The sequence below is a fragment of the Taurulus bubalis genome (assembly GCF_910589615.1).
Source record: "Taurulus bubalis genome assembly, chromosome: 1".
Taxonomy (NCBI): domain Eukaryota; kingdom Metazoa; phylum Chordata; class Actinopteri; order Perciformes; family Cottidae; genus Taurulus; species Taurulus bubalis.
The window spans coordinates 38,240,676-38,259,506 of NC_136589.1; the positions used below are offsets into that span (position 1 = coordinate 38,240,676).

Sequence of the window (18,831 nt, forward strand, 5' to 3'; positions counted from 1 at the left end):
GATTGGCTGCAAGGTGGTCGTGACCGTGTTCTTGTACTTTCTGGCGACCAACTACTACTGGATCCTGGTGGAGGGTCTGTACCTCCACAGCCTCATCTTCATGACCTTCTTCTCAGACAGAAAGTATCTGTGGGGATTTACTCTGATTGGATGGGGTGAGTTTTGCTTCATTTACATTCCACTTGAACGTGATTACATTATGATTAGAGGAATCGCCATGCAAAGGAAATCATTAAATTATGTCACGTGCTTCATTTTTTACGGTTTAATTTGTCATTTTCTGAAACAAACAAAAAAGAAACATGGGAGCATCTGTCAAATCCCTGATATTGTATTTATAAGTAGGTGAGGACAATGGAAAATTACTCGCGTGTAACACACTGCATGAATATGGGCTTTACAGTTCCTGCATTGTACACACTGTGCGTATAAATTACGTAAGCACAGCGCATACAATGTGGATGCTGTGCTACCCAGGCTCTACTCGTATGAGCAAATTATGGAATCATTTCCAGTGTTTCCTAATCGAGATGGCTGTGACTTGAATATGTTTTGTTCTATTTTTTCAGGAGTGCCAGCTATGGTTGTGACAGTTTGGGCAACTATGAGAGCCACGTTTGCAGACACCGAGTAAGTGATCTGAATGGAATAGAAATAGAATAGAAATATTATTCTAGGTAAACCTATATAGAGTTATTTTTATACATTTGAAGTTGATCACATATTGAAGGCCAAAGTACAAAACCTCCTATCTGCAAAATGATCCAGGAAAAGTATTTTTTATTTTTTTCTCCTGCTTACCAAACATGACAGAAACTTTTATTCAAAGAAGGTAGAAGAAGGTATGAAAGCTAAGAAGAATTAAAGTGGATTCACCTTCAAAGAAAACTGACTCCAACCAATTTGGCAGGCCCTCAACCCGCTCTCATGGCTCTATCTGTAGTCTCCACACTGTTCCTGCACCACAGCAGAACACCGAAGGCTCTGGAGCTCAGCCCTTACGACGAAGCTGCTCTCCAGAAGCAGCCCGGAGGATAGCAGCTCCATGCTATGTTCCTTTTGATCATGAAAACAAACCGAGCATAATAGTCACAGCCATTGCTCCCCCACATGTACACTCAGCAGTAAGAAGCAATAATAGCAGGGCTCTCAAGTGTCACGCATTGAGCGTGACTGTCACGCATTTCGGTCTTAAGTCCCGCCCTCCCGCCACACATACTATCGTACATCGGGAGAGAGGATATGTCACTCTTACCTGTCTTAAAAACCCTGTAGCCCTGTAATAGGCTTTGGTTAAAAATCAATTTGATCGACAATAGATGCCATACTGGTTAAGGCTGACCCACTTATCACATATCTGTGAATTCACAGCTGAATGCCACACGAATATGAAAAAACAAAAATAACAAAAGCACTGCTGAGATGAGTGTCCTTGTCGGTAGCTACGGCCCGTGTTGATGACAAGTATAAGCTTAGGCCGACTGTGTTTTGATACCATCTTAAAGAAAAAGGCACTGACAATAGATTTCTAAATCCTCTCGTTTTGTGCCTCGATGGCAGTGATCATTTGAGACACCGGTGTGGAACTGAAGGGATCCTGGAGCATCACATCTCAAGACTGGATCCTTACTTAACTCCTGCTTATCCCTGTTGTGTTGTTGTTTATCTACTGCAGGTGTTGGGACTTAAGTGCAGGCAATTTGAAATGGATATATCAAGTGCCTATCCTAGCAGCTATAGTGGTAAGTCGATACTGACTGCTGACACCTTTTCCCTGCTGAGTGTGAAATAACAGTGTTTTCACTGCACCTGTGGTATCATACCAGTTAGTTGGCACCTTTTATTATGTTTGTACGTGCACTCACTGATGTCGTTATGCTTCTATTTGTGTCTTCAGGTTAACTTTATGTTATTTCTGAACATCATCAGAGTCTTGGCAACTAAACTGCGAGAAACAAATGCTGGAAGGTGTGACACAAGGCAGCAGTACAGGTACTGAGTTACACGCGGTGTGCAAATAAATGTCTTATTCTCGTTTCTGAACCTCACAAGACTAGCTGCTCCTCTTCAGTCATCATGTGACATGTTTGTAGTTTGCATCACTGCAGCATGATAAAACTTTGATGATTATCACTACCAACTGGTCAACAAGATGTCTTCATCTAACGGAATTTAGTCTATAAAATGTTGGTGTTTTCGTCTCAACACTCGACTGAAAGTTGTAGTTTTTAGCTCAATGACGTGCAGAAGGTTTGTGTACTTTTTCGTTAAGATGATGCAATGTTACTGTTACAGAAAACTGTTAAAATCCACGTTGGTCCTGATGCCGCTCTTTGGGGTCCACTACATCATATTCCATGCCATGCCATATACAGAGGTGTCTGGAGTTCCCTGGCTGATACAGATGCACTACGAGATGCTGTTCAACTCCTTCCAGGTAAATCTGCTGTGGTAGAAAATGCCAGAAATTGTATTTCTTCTCATTTTTCACTTTACATTGTCTGTTTGCTCTACCTTCATGTCACTGTATGCATTACTAATGAAAACAGAACAACAAACACACACAAAAAATGAAAATATTTGTTCGCTAAATTGTCGTCAAATTGTGCACATTTAAAAAAAAAAAAAAAATGACAGAAATGCTAATTTGACCAAGGGTCCCAATACATATGAATGTATCCTTTTCAAGTTGAACAAATCTGATGATCTGATCAGGATTTTACAATTCTGAAGGGTTAACGTGTTTTAGTGACATAAAATACTTCCAACGTCTCTCAGGAAAAAACTGGAAGGGATCAGTGAAATGTAATTGTTGTTAGATCTTAATGAAGATAAAAAGGGATACGGGATAGCTGATGATTTATTATGACATACTAAATATCAAATTATACAGGTAAAAGGTCATGTAACGTGCACATTAAAGACGCATCTTTCTCTTCTCTTTTCCAGGGATTCTTAGTTGCAATTATCTACTGCTTTTGCAATGGGGAGGTAAGAACTCCGTTTTGCATTTCACACCAAAACTCCTGCATGATATTTAAGCTGTCTCAAATGGCTAAATGAGTTATTTTCTTCCCAGGTGCAAGCGGAGATCAAAAAGTCCTGGAGCAGGAGGACTCTGGCCCTGGACTTCAAAAGAAAAGCTCGGAGCGGCAGCAACACTTACAGCTATGGACCTATGGTATCACACACCAGCGTTACCAACGTCACCGCCAGAGGACCGCTGGCCCTGCACCTCACCACGAGGCTGGGACCGGTGCCTGTGAACGGGCACAGGAACCTCCCCGGCTACGTAAAGAACGGCTCCGTCTCCGAGAACTCGATGCCCTCATCAGGACAGGAGCTTCCCGTTACCGACGAGGAGCACTCGGCTCACACGCGGCCCTGCGAGAACGAGAAACCCTCGCCCGTGGTGGAGGAGGAGAGGGAGACAGTCATGTGACCTCCAGGGATGAAAATGTATCATTAAAAACAGCCTCAGGGTGGTCTGAAGAGGACGGCTGCATGCTTCAACACTGCCAGTTCATTCTCCTGTGAATCAAGCCAGAACATTATACAACAGATGAGACTCAAGGAAAAGAGGGTGCATCACTTTTGTGATCTGGGCCATGTTTACCTGATGGATGATGGCCGAAAACACTCGACTCGCTCACCAACCACCTGCCACAGTGAATGTGTAAAAGGATGAAAACAGACTGCCGTTTCTTATTTCTTTTCCACTGCCAGAACTATTGTTATCTTGTTTTATGTTTACTTTTTTGGGGGGGAAATGTGCTCAGCTTTTGTGCATAAATCAAACCTTGAGTTATAGTTACAGTAGTTGCCAGGAACAGCCTTAATCACCATTGTAAAGCCAGGTGGATTTTGAGTGCTCTCAAGTTATGGGTTTATGTCAGCGCGGGTAGACTAAGTGTAGGTTTAGCTTACACAAATAATCAATGCTACTATTTTGAGGCATCTGTTCATGCGGTATGGCATCTCATTTGTTCTGCATTGATTTAAATCCACTTCAGTGTAAAAGGGGAAGGTACTCAGGTAATTGAAGTCCTCTGTTGTTGCAAAACCTATTTTTTTACTTTCAAAGTAGTTTTAGCATGGTCAACATTTCTCTGAGGGTTATGCTATGTAATAAGGCTATGCTTTTTTTTGTTTAATGTTGTACAGATTCTGCTGTTTAGAAAAACCCAGTATTCATCCCTCCAATTACAGATTTTCGATGTTCAAACAAATGTTTCATATTCAAATTCTCTGTAGAGCAAGATGCCAAAGCTGGAATATTTCTTTGAAGACTGTCTCAGCATTAGTTGAGGTAAAGAAGAAATGAATGGAAATATGACAAAAATGGTATCAGATGTTCCCACACAGTTTTTTTTCAAAGGATGAGACCCCATTTGAAAACACACAGGGTGCAGGAGACCGTCATATATTATAGGGGAATGTCAATGGAATGAGGATTCCACAAAAATCTTATATTCAGCTGGAATTTAAAGAAGGACATTTGTGGTGGCTATGAAGGAAACTCCCGAGATTAATACAGATGGTAATTTTTACAGATGGTTCAGTGTTATGCTGCTTTTTAATGTGTGTATATACAAGTCACAATGTTTACAAATATCAGAAATGCATTCTAATAATGAGCTAATGGTGTTCATGTGTATGAATATCTTAAAAAAGCTATGTTTCAATGATTTTTTTTTTTGATGTGTATGTTTACGGAATGTTTGCAATATTTGGTGATGTATATAGTCAAAAAAAGTAAATATATTTGACGGAGGGCATTTAAACGAGCATTTAATGAATCATTCCACAGTATATTTTAAACTCTGTAACTTGTGACTTACCTGCAAGGAGCGTAGGTTCGTTGACTTTATCTTTTATCTGATACCAACAAGATAAGGCACGATACGCTGCCAGAGAAAAGGATTTTGTGCAGCATTTCTTTGTATTTTCATCCACAAACTGGTTTACAGTGACTAAAAAGTCTTGAAAGCTGAAATCACCCTCTGGAGCTGTGATTTAGACACAGAGGTAAAACATAAATATCAATATGTGACCAAAGCCAAAATATGCTCGTATATACGCAGCGTTATCCCACATTCCTTAACGTTCCATCTGATGCTCAGCTCTTTAGGCTCTCTTATCCCTTCTATTCTTTTGGTGACTTCACATTGACAGAATCAAGTTCCCGATTCCCTGATACCCAGTGTGTCTCCACCTAACGCCAGATCTATTCAGGTGTGTGCTTTTACTCAGTTTTGAAAGGTTAAATTACTGCTCTAAATAAGCACATTGCACTAAAAGCAATTTATATTTTTGTTAAACAAATCAGACAACTTTACAAACTATCTTTCCCCATGAAGCAGATATGGCATAAGACAAATATTGTAATATTCTACATTAATCTCATTAACAAATCCCATGCAAATACCAAAACTAACAATACACTGACAGAAAGTGTTGTCCGATATAGTAAATATTCACTAGTGCAGAAAATATGTAATAACCAATAAGCAATGAACATATGCTATGCCCTGCTGTTTATTGAAATGATGTAGACTGCATACCTGTAACCTGCTTTTAAAAACTGAAAGCGTTGTTTTTAGAGAGAGACACAGACACTGAGAGATGGACTAACACATTGATGGTTTGGGTCTTTTCATGCCATTTATTGGCAATACAAAAATATAGAACGATTTGCATCTAACAATAACAATTAGCAGTGGAATTGAAATACATTAATTTTGGCCCTTCAGTGACTCCAATTTAACATTTCCATGGGGATCAGTCAATATTGAGTGTATTGACTACCACACTCATTACAGGTTGCTGCAGGCCACAGTGATGGAACGAGGAAAAGACCGGTGGAGGGAAAACTTCTGTCACTTGATAATTCAGTATCTTAATGTCTCGAAAGATTTATTTCAAAGCCGCTATTTATTGCATCTCTTATAACTCTGTTTAATTAAATCGGGCTTTTCACTAATTGCCCCCTGTCAAGTAAACATTGTGTTCCTTTTGTGAAGGATATTATAAAAAAAAGGCGGTTGGTGTCAGAGCATAAAAATATTCCATAAAAAAATAAACATTTAAAATTATATTTGAGCACTTTAATACCTTATAATATAGTATTTTTTCTGAATGTATCATGTACAATGATTGTGTTTTGGAATCAAGTGTACTATACGGCCAATAATCAAAGAGCTAATGTTGTAATTTGTTGTTTTCAAATACCTCTCATTGAAGTATAAAATGTGTTTGGTTGTATTTTATTTATCTCGAAATGTACTCAGTGGAGTCAGCATTGGTCTCCATGCTTTATAGAAAAATTTGTGAGCAGTGTCTTGCCTTCTCATCACTATAGTGGTTTAGGTATACGTTGTAGATATACGTGTAAACTTGGAATAAAATAAGAATATGTTTTCTGGTCTCTAATGTTCATCAGTGAATTGTGAATAAATCCGTGATTTTATTGTACTCTGATATTCTTGCAACTTTCATGATTCTTAAATAGACATGTTATAGATACAATATATTATACAAATATATTCTGTATATAGATGCATTTTGTTTATTTCAAATATTATACAAATTTCATTTTAGTAAAAAAGGTGCACAAAATGCTTGCAGAGAAAAATATGAATTGATCTTTTGTCCGCAGAAGGCAGAGTTCACTTTTGAGCTTTCTTGGCTCCCCCTTTAGTATCTGCTCTGCCTCCTTTATCTCCTTTATCTCCTTTGCCTCCTTTCTCCCCTTTGTCCCCCTTCTCTCCAGATTTCTTCCCTTTCCCTTCACCATCTTCTTTACTGGATGCTCCCTTTTCACCCTTCTTTGTTGGCGCCTCCTTTTCATCTCCTTTCCCTTGTTTGGCACCCTTGCCCTCTTTCTTGCCCTCTTTGGTCTTCTTCTCTCCTTTATCCGCATCCACTTTCCCAGATACTGTTGTCACCTCCTCTTTCTCTTCTACCTTTGCAGCTGCAGGAAAACAAGAAATAAAAAAAAGGTTTTAAAATAAAAAGGCAAAGGCTTCATGGCAGCATCAGGTCAAGGCTCTCCCCGTGCTAATTGGATGAGAGAATTAAATCCAGCAGAAGTAGGTTGCATGTAATGATAAAGGCACATCTGCTTCTCTCCGTACTAATAAGCATGGTCTGTTTATTTCTTTAATGGGGATTGTTTGATGTGCTTTGTGGGAGAGAGCTGGAGATCAAAAGGATGTAGCTAACAAAGTGAGTGAGGATGAGTATCTTCTTTAGAGGAAGTACAGATTGAGATAGGAAAGGTACATTTAAGAAAAACTCCATTAATATCAATAGACTGCTCTGGACCTAAAGGAGTAGTTTGACAATAAGCCGCATTCTTGTTGAGAGTGAGATGAGAAGAGAGTTATTACTTTCATGTCGGTATGAAAAAAAGAAAGAAAATCTGCCTACCAACGTCTCTCAAGATTATTTACATTTTACATCTCATTTGTTTCTTCGGTACAAACGTGTAAAGATAACAAGATGCAGTATCGAGGGGATTATGTGAGCGGAGACCTCACAGTGGCGACAATTATCTCCACACCTGTCAGATAATTATACATGTGAAATAAAGATAGTGTTGAAGCAGGTTTTCCTGCATGTGGAGATAAAAGTACATGTTCAAAAGAGGTTCAACTTCAGATGCAAAGCAGAACCTGCAGCTTCTTCTTATTCGTTTTCTGAGAACGTCTCATTCCGCTTGTTTTTCTGTCTGTTTTATATTTCATTTTTTCATTAAAAAATAAGCCATCCTTGAGAATAAAAAGAAAGATTTCAAATACCTTTAGTTTTCTGAAAAGGAATACCTCGAAAAGCATTTTCAATTCATTTTTGCAACATTTGAACCCACATAATTTCCTTTAAAAGCCTTTTTCCACATGGAAGATGGACCCTCAAAATAAATTGGACGCTAAGAAATCAGACACAGCTAACACATTACTTGATATAGATCAAAAGAAACAAGTCGGGGCCAAAGGAGCTTTGTTGTTGTTTTTGTCAAGTAGCAAAGCAAACATTTCCCCGGTGCTCTCTAGTGCTGCAGAGACACTGGATACACAAACACAGGCCAAGAAACCAAATGACAAACAAACACCACATGAATAAAGTTGCCGGAGGGGGTCAGAGTGAACCTGAAAATATTTCGTCCCAGTGTTTTTACGGTTTTGGGTGAATCCAGCTGACTTACAAGAATCAACCAACCATCACAATGTTTGTGAATAGATGTCTTTGTCTTGTGCTTTTATCCTCATGCATTTCTCCTCCACTCATCAGCTCCTTCATGTTGCCTCTTTTTCTTCTTGTTTGTTTCTATAGCCGTCTGATTTAGACAAAGCTTATGATGCATCGGTGCAGTGGGTTAAAAGCCAGAATTAGAAACCCAGACATGTTCCACATTGTTCCAATGTTGGAGTTCATGAGTCCTGATGTTCGCACACTGCATGACAGTGGACAAATGAAAGCTTAACATTGCCCTCTACAAAAGGACTCGTCCCTCACACCTCCACTAAATGTCAAAAGTTCAGCTCGGGAACAATTGGTAGATTTTTTTTATAGAATTTGAGGGCCCAGGGCATTGTGACATTTCATAAGAAATCCCACTTGTAAATGTCAAATCAACTTCTGTTTCTACAAATAAAATAAGTTTTCCCTCCTGAGGAACAAAGAGGGACTTGAAACCCGATCGAATTCCTTTTTTGCAAGTCCGTCACTCATCAGTCGGCGCGCTGTGAACCTCAAACAACCTTTTTTCCTTGCTACCCGTACAGCGCTGTCGTAGACACACTTGTGAGAGATGTGTTTGGGTTGTTAACAACAACAACAACAACTGCAGCTGTGACACTGAGAACTTCGGCATCAGCTACTAGAAATCTTTCTCTTTTTTTCTGTGGAAGCAGCGGGTCTGGTGAGAGTTGATGGCACATTGGGAGGCATTGATTTATAGCTCTATATTTTCAGACTGTATTTCATTAAATGTTTGTGAGTGCTTGTGAGGGAGCTGGAGACGGAGGGATGAAAGATAGAGGCTGAGCCCGTGTTTCTTCCTTCTCTTTCTCTGCAGTGTGTAACTTGCAACAGATATTGGCTGTGAAACTGGAAAGCTTTCCTTTCATCATATTTATTTTCATCCCAGATGCTTTTAACGGCTCGATAAGAATGGGGCAGAGAAACTCTCATTGGAGAATTGGAGAGATTCTGTCAACAGTTATAGATTTTCAGATCTGCTGCTTTGTGAAAAATGTATTCCTGCACACAACAAAGACAGTGGGCATCAAGTTCTATTTTGTGATATTCCAACTGATTGCATTGAATCCCCTCAGTGTATTCTTGTTTTGCAAAATCCAGTCCTCATTTATTTTTGTAAAAAAAGAAAATTGCAACAGTTTCTATTAGAAATTTCATTTTGTATTCAAAATTTGTTCCAACATTCATTGCTGCTATATCTCAACTAGATTCTCTGCATGTGGTCATTTGGTATGCCAGATATTATTGCATGTTTCCTATCAGTGTCACCTTAGCATGACATAATCACTGGGGGAAAGCAGCAATTTGCATATTGGCTTTACATTTATATTGCCCTCCACATTAGTTAATCCAGAAGCAGCCTTCACACTCTGGTTAGTTTGACGTGAGAGCAACTAATACATATGTTAATCCTCACTCTGTATGATGGCTGCAGTCAGTGTACCTCCCCTTCAGTCCCTCCCCCAGAGTGGTTATTAAAAGAGGGTTAACACATTAGATCAAGTCTCTAGACTACACCGGAGATTGAGATATGGATACTCTCTAACAAGACTGATGACAGTCCCTATTTCACAGCTAAAATGGCTTAGATATACAAACAAGGCAACGCACCAAATTCCTGAGAGACGGCAAGAGAGAGAGAGACTAGAACATTTAATTACCGATGAGATCAGTGTTCTTGACATCAATGATCATATTTAATTTACAATAACGGGAGAGCAGAAAGGTAGAAACAGACCTTCACAGAGCACAGACAGCATGCTGCATGCGCTACAATTTTCCCCGCTTGCAGTATTAGCATTTTTCTGTCTCATAATTTCCTCAAAGTTATCAAAGTCATATGCTCTTGACATTCTCATGCAAATATGCATGAAGCTAATGATTTTCACTATTCATATTGAAAACATCTTAAGAAAGCAGAGAACCTCAACAATTACAAAAGTGTAAACTACAAAAGGCCAGCTGCACACAAGTAATTAAATATGCAAAAGCATCGCACTAACATTAAAAGTCGTATTTTCTACTCCACCACAAAACAACATTTGAACAAATCAAATTGTACTAATATATTTCACATTTCAAGTGATGCGGTGTGCACTTGAATGAGAGATGTATTTGTATTTGCTTGAATTTGTCTTGCAGCAATAGACTTAAGGAAGACCAGATAGATGGCTGTTGCATGAAGAGGACCTTTAGGGTGGCCACCAGTGTGTACACTGTGTATTGTAAAGTCACTTAGCCAGGAGGAGAGTCTGGAAGAAGATAAGAGCAGAAGAAAAGGAGGGGGGAAATCAGCCTGTCTCTGGCAAGGTGAGGGAGCTGGGTTGCTCCTCGCTGACCCAAACAGCTGAGGGCTGGCTGTTGATAGCACTTTGAGTTTGGACCTGCTCAGAGACTGTCTCTACTGCAGAAGCACTTGTGGCAGCTGGAAGAAAAACAGCGAGGAAGAGAAGAGGAGAGGAGAGAAGAGGAAACGAGAGGAGAGGAAGTTAACTACAGCGGAGCATAAAACAGAGCAGAAGAATTGAACCAAGAGCAGCAAGTTTTGTGAGGTGAAAAAGAGGAGACAATAAACATTTAGGGAAATTATACTGCCCAAGGAAAGATGTTATGTAAAAGGCAGCTGTCCTCGTAACCAGGACTGACTGGCCATCTGGCAGACCGGGCACTTTCCCAGTGGGCCAACACAACTGTCTTTTTTTCTTCTTTTCTGACTGGCCCATAAAACAGGTAGATCGGCCTCTCGTTTTCAACACTGGAGATGATTATAGAGAAACGTGCCTGTCTGTCTGCATTAGTCCCACCCCCACACGCTCTATGAATATGTGCTCTCCCTCAGATGAGCGGTCGAGTCCTGCCGACTGGTCGTCTTCAGTGTTTGACAAATATTAGCAAAATGATTGTTGAGGAGACACAGTAAGAATCGCATGGTGGCAGCAACTTTGACCATTGCACAGTAAGCTTTAAAAAGACCAATGAAAGTGCTGCATTTTCCATATTTCCCACACAGATGTTTATTATGGGCTTTATGAATCAATTAATTATCTTTCTTTACACAAACCGTCACCATGACATGATTGGTAGGGGAGCCCCAAGGTGGGTGATGTGTAATAGATTGTGGGAGGCTGGACTGGGCAAGAATGACTGGGACAATTTTTTTGTCCCAGTCCAGCCCTGCTGGTATCCTTAATCATATAATGGGACTACAACAGCAAAGAGTCTTGTACGACCTTGTCAAATAAAGCTCTATTGCTCCTGCTTTTCAGATCTTTAGGGTGTGCTTTTGTGTAAAGCAATCACAGATTGGTCTCAGCGGATGTATTGTACGCTATGTGGCTTATTGTTGTCACAAGACTTCCGATTTTCAAACATGTATCTCATATTCACTCATTTTGAGCTACTGTGTGCAGCTTTAATTAAACAATATATTTTTTTAAAGTGTAAGAAGAGACAACAAGCAAACATTTACAACAAAAACATTGTGTGTCTCAACTTCCGAATATTACTAAATAAATATAGTCGTATTAATAAATATATCAGATGTACTTACATCCTGGGATCTCAGTCAGCTCATTCAGAGGTGGCACTGTCTCTAATGTGTTGGCGTATATTTTGGCGGCCAGTCTTTGTGCGTGCCGTGCCTCTATTTCCTTTTTGGTTCTCGGGATTCGACATTTGAATATACAACATAGGGTGATAACTGAAGAAGGGGGGAGAGAGAGAGAGACACATTTGGTTTATTTAAATAGCACATGATAATTATATCATGTGCTGTTAGTAATGACAGTAATTGCAACATGATATAGGCCTACACAAATAGGATGGATTTAAGTGTCACTTGCACAAATTATATGGACAGCATATGTAGTATAACTTACATTTTCACTTGCATACAGACATTCACGGTTCCAAGACGATAAGTTCCTATTTTTTATTTGTTCAATTTGAGACCGGCAAAACAAATGGCATTCTTCTCACCCTTAGCACACTAATTATCACGCATACTAACAGGATAGTGAACATGCTCAACATCAGCATGCTAGCGTGGTCAGCATGCTAGCATGGTCAGCATGCTAGCGTGGTCAGCATGCTAGCGTGGTCAGCATGCAGACTTGTTAAGACACATGTATTGGTGTTGAACCAGGAAACTCAACTGATGTATGTGTCACAAACTGAGTGAGAAAATGTGTTTGTGTGTGAACTGGCCCTTTAAGAAAAGATGAGTCCAAAGTCCAATTTCTTAGCAAAGCAGAAAACGTGTCTCAGATACACAATTTGTACAAAGTGAGAGTTTGTCTTCCATCATTTTACATGTGTTGCTTGTATGACTCATAGATGTGATCTCTGCCTTTCCTGACATAATATTAGTGTCATTATTGCTCATCATTGCTTGATGGTTACACCGCGGACACATACACATCAACATCTTTGACCTGCAGTTATTTCATAGGATTGAAGTCTATTTCAAGAACGGTTTGTGAAAGTGTCAACAAAGTGATTTCATACTCACTAACTGCTAAAACAAACATTGAAAAGATGGCGATGACCTGCCATAACCGCAGCCCCCAGAAGACAACAGACTCTGAGGTGATGGGGTCCGGCTTCTTTGGGGGATCTGTGGGCATAAGCTGTGAAAAAAGAAAGAAAAAGAAACAACGTTGATTGTTTCAGTATCTGCACATCACAAATAAACCTTCCTTCACAAAGAGAGAGAGACAGAGTAAATAAGATCTTGGAGTAACTGTAGCTTCACATCCTCGGCATCACCCTCAGGCAAAGAAATGTGTCAGAATCTGTGGAAGACTTTTCAGTCACTCTGAAAAAATTAATTGATGATGAACTCAGTTTGAATCTGATATACATATCAGAGTCATATACCAATGTAGATATAAAAGAAGTATTTGAAGTCAGGCATGATACTTTACCATCTTACTTTATTGGTATGGTTAACGTATTAATTTAACTCACTATCTATTGAATTATTTAGATGTATGACAGTTAACTGAACTGACACAGTTCCTAACAGAAATACTTTAGGTGTTTTGTTTTTTTCCAAGGCATTGGCAAAATGTAAAAAAAAAAGAAAGAAAGCTACAGGTAAAAATGTCTTTATCATCAACACCAACATAATCTGGGTTTGTTTGTGACTCTCTCCACCTGAATCTCCCCATGGTCTAAGAACATGAAACCGTGCCGACTTGTCCTGCATTTTCCAACATCAGTTCCCCGATAGAAGGATTCCTCCCTTTCTACTGTATATTGATTGCCTATTTGGATGAAACATTGTTGTTTTGGAAACTCTATGCTTTCGTCCATGGATGGATCAGAAAATAGACTATTATTACATTTGCTGCCTTTGTTGATGACACCATTTTGTGGTGAAATTGAACAGTTTTTCCAAGAATAAGCTGAGACGGTGATGTAAACATTGCATTTCAGAGGCTCTGGAGGAGATAAGAAATCATTTTTTTCTTTGGGAGAAAATACTTTAAGCAATCTCCAGGTTAATGTTGACCAAGGTGTTTCACGTTGAAGGACAGAAGACATTGCATGCACCGTGAAGTATCTTAGTCTCATTCAGGACAACATTTCTTTGAGTTCATGTAAATTTAAAAATAATCAGCAGATGTTATGATAAGCTTCGAATTTGCGAAGTCTCGAACATATTTGTGTGCTTTCTCCATTGTGCCATGTGAGACTCTCAGCAAGAACAACAGGTCTGCCCTGCTTCTGTTTGTCAGACCCGATAGGCTTCATCGAGACAACGTGCGACATGTGACAGTGCAAGCTGTCTTCAGGGCCTCTGCACTGTTTGTCTGCTGAGGAGGACACGAGAGGGGCTGAGAACTTGAACAAAGAAGCTGCGGAAAAAAATATTGTGCAACTCCCACAGAAGGATTAGCTATGATGGGGATATTTAGCACTGCTCTTAAAGAATTCTTTTGGTGCAAGAGCGATTATATAACGCTAAGTCCTTTCCTCTGGGGCAATTTCATGGGGCAGGATTAGTGGCTATAAGCTTCAAGTTTTCTTTTGGTGGAACAAACAACACAAAATCTGAAGATTACTGACCTCAAGCTACCTCATGTTAATCATCATCATGTACCCACATTCATGACATATTTTTGTTTGTTTGTTGGTTGGTTTGTTATTCATCGTCATGGTTGAATATTCTAGCTCAAGTAAGTTTTTGTTTTTCTCAGAAGATTCTTAAGGGACTAATCAAGGACGATTAGTATAAAGCGATGGAAAATTAACATCTAAAAAAAAGGAAAATCTGCATTGGGAAGCAGGTTTAGTTATGCCACATGTATTATAGCAAAATACCAATTACAATCACTTTGATTCACAAAAGGATATCATGTACAAAGGATGTATGCAATTGTACGCTATGCCTAGTATTTAGAAGTTTTTTTAAGGTGTTTATATTTCTTTCTGTAATATACCACTACAACTACTGATTCATTTTAATAATAATGACAAAATAATTATTTCATATTTTGTTGTGTTGTTCTACACAGCATAATTAAAAATAAAAAAGTTAGTTGCCTATTTTTCAGGAGCACAATTATTTGAATAGAAAACATGGGTTTCAGCTGCTTTTTTTGTAGTCTGATATATTATATCTGATATTCTCTGCAATGTGACCCCCTTCTCTTTAGCCCACAAGCACAAAAACAACTTGGCGTACCGGGACGTCATCATCCTCCTTTTTGCTGCAATGTAAACACATGTGGCTCAGCTATTCATGAAGGACGTAATGGATCAGGTCTCTACATAATGTTCTCTCACTCCTCATTAAGTAACACAAGAAACAACTCTGGCGACTAAACAATAAGAACGAAGCACATAAAGCTTCCTTTTTTTAACCCGTCACAGAGAAACCCTCAGGATATTCATGAGGGGAACCTGTGGAGGACATGGTGGTGTGTCGGGCTCTTACCTCGGGATCCGGGACCTGGGAGGACACGGAGGACAAGCACTGAGACAGCAGTAGGGCTCCCCAGCCCTGCAGCAGTAGCTGAGCTGGACATACAGGCTGATCCCCAACCATCCTCTCCACCTCTTTCTGCCTGCAGCCACCCTGCCCACTATCTCCCTCTTCCTCTGCCTCTTCCTCTGCCTCTTCCTCTCTTCTTCTTCGAGCCTGCCCACACTGGCGCCGTATAGAGGACAGGACCACAATGGCCCTGGGTGATTAATGATGACTATAGGGCTGTCGGCTTCTTCTCATATTCAGTTGTCTGCTATCTCTTGCCTTTCTCCCACAACACTGTCGACCGACCAAAGAACACACCGGCAGCCCAAAACTGCTCCACTACAATGCAGGGAGCCAACCCTGCAGTTATAGGGTGCATTAATTAATCAATAGACCTTGGTGTGGTTTACAGCCAGCTCATCCTGCCGGGGACAGGCAGTTAACACAGTGTGTAGGGGGATGGGCAGTACAGTTAGCCATGAGGTTGGCCTGCGCAGGACCGTGAAGCGAATGGCTGTGAGCGTCATCGAGTTTATTGCCTCAGGATCTGTGAGCCTAAGAACGCTCACAGCCTCGGCACTTGAGTGTGGCAGAATGCGAAGAGCCGAAAGGTGCTGTGGAATCCAACGTTTCCAATATGCACCCACCCAAGGAAAGAGCAAAAAGAAAAGATAGTCAGACTGCTTTGGTTGCTGTCATTTGATCTTAGAATGATTCAGAAATAAAATGAATGATTCAAGGTGTTTTTAGTTTGTTGCTTTTTGGTGTGCATGTTGGCGGCTGCTCTCACTTAACCTTCCTCTTGTGTTAGGGTCAGCATAAAAGAACCACATACATTTATTTATTGCATCAAGGCTTTTTTTTACTTTGTCAGGAACCTCTATTTCAACAAAATAAAACAACTATTTTTTCCCCACTAAATTATAAAATGCTCTGGTTGAAATTATGACCTTTGTGTTAATAGGGTTGTTGTTTGTTGTTTGTTTGACTTTGCAAATCTATATTTTGCGTTATGCCTTGTTCTGCTTTTCATTTTGTGTTTGTATTAAAGTTCTATTGCTGAAAAAAATACTTTTTAGCCTTTTTCTTGAAGTAAATATATGTGTCGAAATTGACCCGTAACACCATAGATGTTACTATAGTTAATAATATAAAAAGCAAAAAAAAGAGATGTGTTCTATTATGCCTAAGGGGTATTAGAACACAACAGGTACCACTATAACCATGTATTTATTTATATGATTCTCTTGTGGTTCATTTTACCATTTTTTTATTGAAATCGAGGTGTATACTGACAGAGAAAAGGCCCAGAAGCCCACACAAAAAATATTAAAACATACAACAATATTGTCATGGATAAGGAAGCCTAACAAGGTAACCAAGAGATAATGAAAAATGGATGATAGATAATTGTTTTTAGTGTATTTTACAGCTGATTTAGACATGGGTCAAAACCGACCCGTTAACATAAGAGATGGTAACATACAGCTAACACAAGAGGAAGGTTCACGCTTGGGTGGGAGAAACAAGCAAAAACAAGCTCGATAAAAAAAAAGGATTCAACCAAAAAACAAGCCCATTGTTCTTTCTCAATGAAAGTAGTCAGTGGCACGAGCTACAAAGGTCGCTAAATCTAGCGAGAAAGGTGGCTAGTGGCAACACTGACAGTACTTCCCTTCAGGCATCCCTACAAAGCCACTTCCCAAAATGTATCATTATGAAGGTACTCTGAGCTGTCGAGCTAGCAGTTTCATATGTACAATGAGTGCATGGGCAAAGTGCGCTCAGCTTTCTTTCTTTTTGTCAAAACATTTGATTTACTCATTTCCAGGCATCTAAAGAAAATGTCAATAAATATAACAAAAAGGTTTCTGAAATACATTACACACTCTTGCTTTAATTTATGATGTTGCCAGCCACATTGGTTGGAGGGCTCCATTACTAGCTCATGGTTAAACTTGAGGAACAAGCATTGGACTAGGTCCAGTTTATGAAACATGGTCAAACTAGTTTTGTTCGTTGTTTAAACTATATGTCTTTGTTATGTTTAAACTATATTTTGCTTACAGGCATACATGAGTATCTCTAAATCAGTAATTTCAAAGGTTTACCAGGGAATTACAAAGAGCAGAGGAGCTACCACAACATATATCAAGGAGAGATGGGAGAAAGAACTAGAAGATGAAATATCCAGTCAGCAATGGGAGAATATGTGTGAAACCGTGTTCTGGACTTCCTGTTCAATGTACTGGCGTGAATTCAGCTGGAAGAACCTTGTTCGTTTTTTTATTACCCCCAAAATGAAATGTTACTTAACTACAACAAACCATACATGCTGGAGAAATTGTGGGAAAGGGACAGCGAACCGCCATCATATCTTCTGGAGCTGCCCTAAAATACAAATATTCTGGGAAAGCACTTGGACAATGATGCAACATATTCTGGGGCAACAGATACAATTTACACGCAAATCACTTTATTTGGGTGATCTACCAGAAGAAATAACAGGAAATGACATGTACCTCCTAAAAATATTAACAGTAGCAGCAAAAAAAGTAATCACTCGTAACTGGTTACAAACCGACCCACCCTCAATAGAAAACTGGACTGAAATAATTAAAGAAATCCACGAGATGGAAAGAATGACCAGAAGGTCTGAGACTGAGAAGGGACATATACATGGCCAGATGGACAAAATGGACCAAATATATGTCAAAAGAAGGAAATGGGCAGATGACTCGCCCTCCCTAAGCTCACGGGTTTCTGGATATTGTTGGCTCGAGAAGCTCAGTATCTCTTCAAAAGACAAGAACTATGATTCATCATGATGCAACCCATATATATAAGTTTAAAACTAAGTTAATGAAACCCTGTGAATATAACTGTTTGAATATACATTTGTGTAATATATCTGTATATTGGATTGAATTCATGGTTTATCTGATTGACTGACGATTGGTTTTGAAGTGTTGCATGGCTGTTTGAATGCTTTGTTTTCTTATTTTTTACTCATTTACCTGCTTACATTTTGTTATGTGTTTTCTTTCTTTATGGCCCACTTGGCCAGATGCATGCTTAATTCCTTATTATTCCTTCTTACTTTTGAAGGTGGTTTGTTTGTTAAACTGTAAAAATGCCTAAATAAAATATCAAGTATAAAAAATAAAAAATAAACTAGATTTTGCTTGTTTAATCATAATCACTAAACCTTTTTATGTGCAGCCTTTCAGGTGGACATGAACGGCTATTCATCTGAACCATTTGTTGCCTCCTCCTCAGGAAGCTCCTTATCCCGTGGCATATCCAAAGTCGATGTTCATGGCCAGCATTTGATTTGAGAGATTTAGTACTGACTTTATGAGATTATATAACGGTTTCAGGTAAATGACAGCAAACACAGACTGAAGCACCCTGCAGAGCGATGCTTTACACCTGGATTCAAGCACAGTTCCATTTTTCCCAATCCCTTCTTCAAATATTTGCTAAAATACACTGTTTGACTGGCCCAGTAATATCCATAGAAACAGAGGCACAATGACTTGCATGTCTTGACGAAGGTCCACACACTTCCATAAAGTAGTATTCTTGAA

At 39.4% G+C, this 18,831-nt stretch overlaps 2 protein-coding genes across 2 annotated transcripts in view; one reads left to right on the forward strand and one right to left on the reverse strand.

Moving 5' to 3' along the window:
• The window catches only part of pth1r (parathyroid hormone 1 receptor), a gene marked incomplete at both ends in the record, with an annotated part of 41,984 nt that extends 38,542 nt beyond the window's left edge, over window positions 1-3,442 (forward strand). Inside the window, 7 exons of the mRNA XM_079217999.1 lie at window positions 2-155; window positions 570-630; window positions 1,676-1,742; window positions 1,898-1,992; window positions 2,296-2,437; window positions 2,950-2,991; window positions 3,080-3,442. Coding sequence (XP_079074125.1) covers window positions 2-155; window positions 570-630; window positions 1,676-1,742; window positions 1,898-1,992; window positions 2,296-2,437; window positions 2,950-2,991; window positions 3,080-3,442 — 924 coding nt within the window. The remainder of the gene's footprint in view (window position 1; window positions 156-569; window positions 631-1,675; window positions 1,743-1,897; window positions 1,993-2,295; window positions 2,438-2,949; window positions 2,992-3,079) is intronic.
• Window positions 3,443-6,668: 3,226 nt separating this feature from the next.
• On the reverse strand, window positions 6,669-15,316 carry tmie (transmembrane inner ear; the record flags this gene model as incomplete). The annotated part of the gene is made up of 4 exons (XM_079225147.1): window positions 6,669-6,973; window positions 11,813-11,962; window positions 12,773-12,890; window positions 15,206-15,316. The coding sequence occupies 4 exons, from the start codon at window positions 15,314-15,316 to the stop codon at window positions 6,669-6,671; spliced, it is 684 nt and encodes a 227-aa protein (XP_079081273.1).
• Between the last annotated feature and the right edge of the window lie 3,515 nt (window positions 15,317-18,831).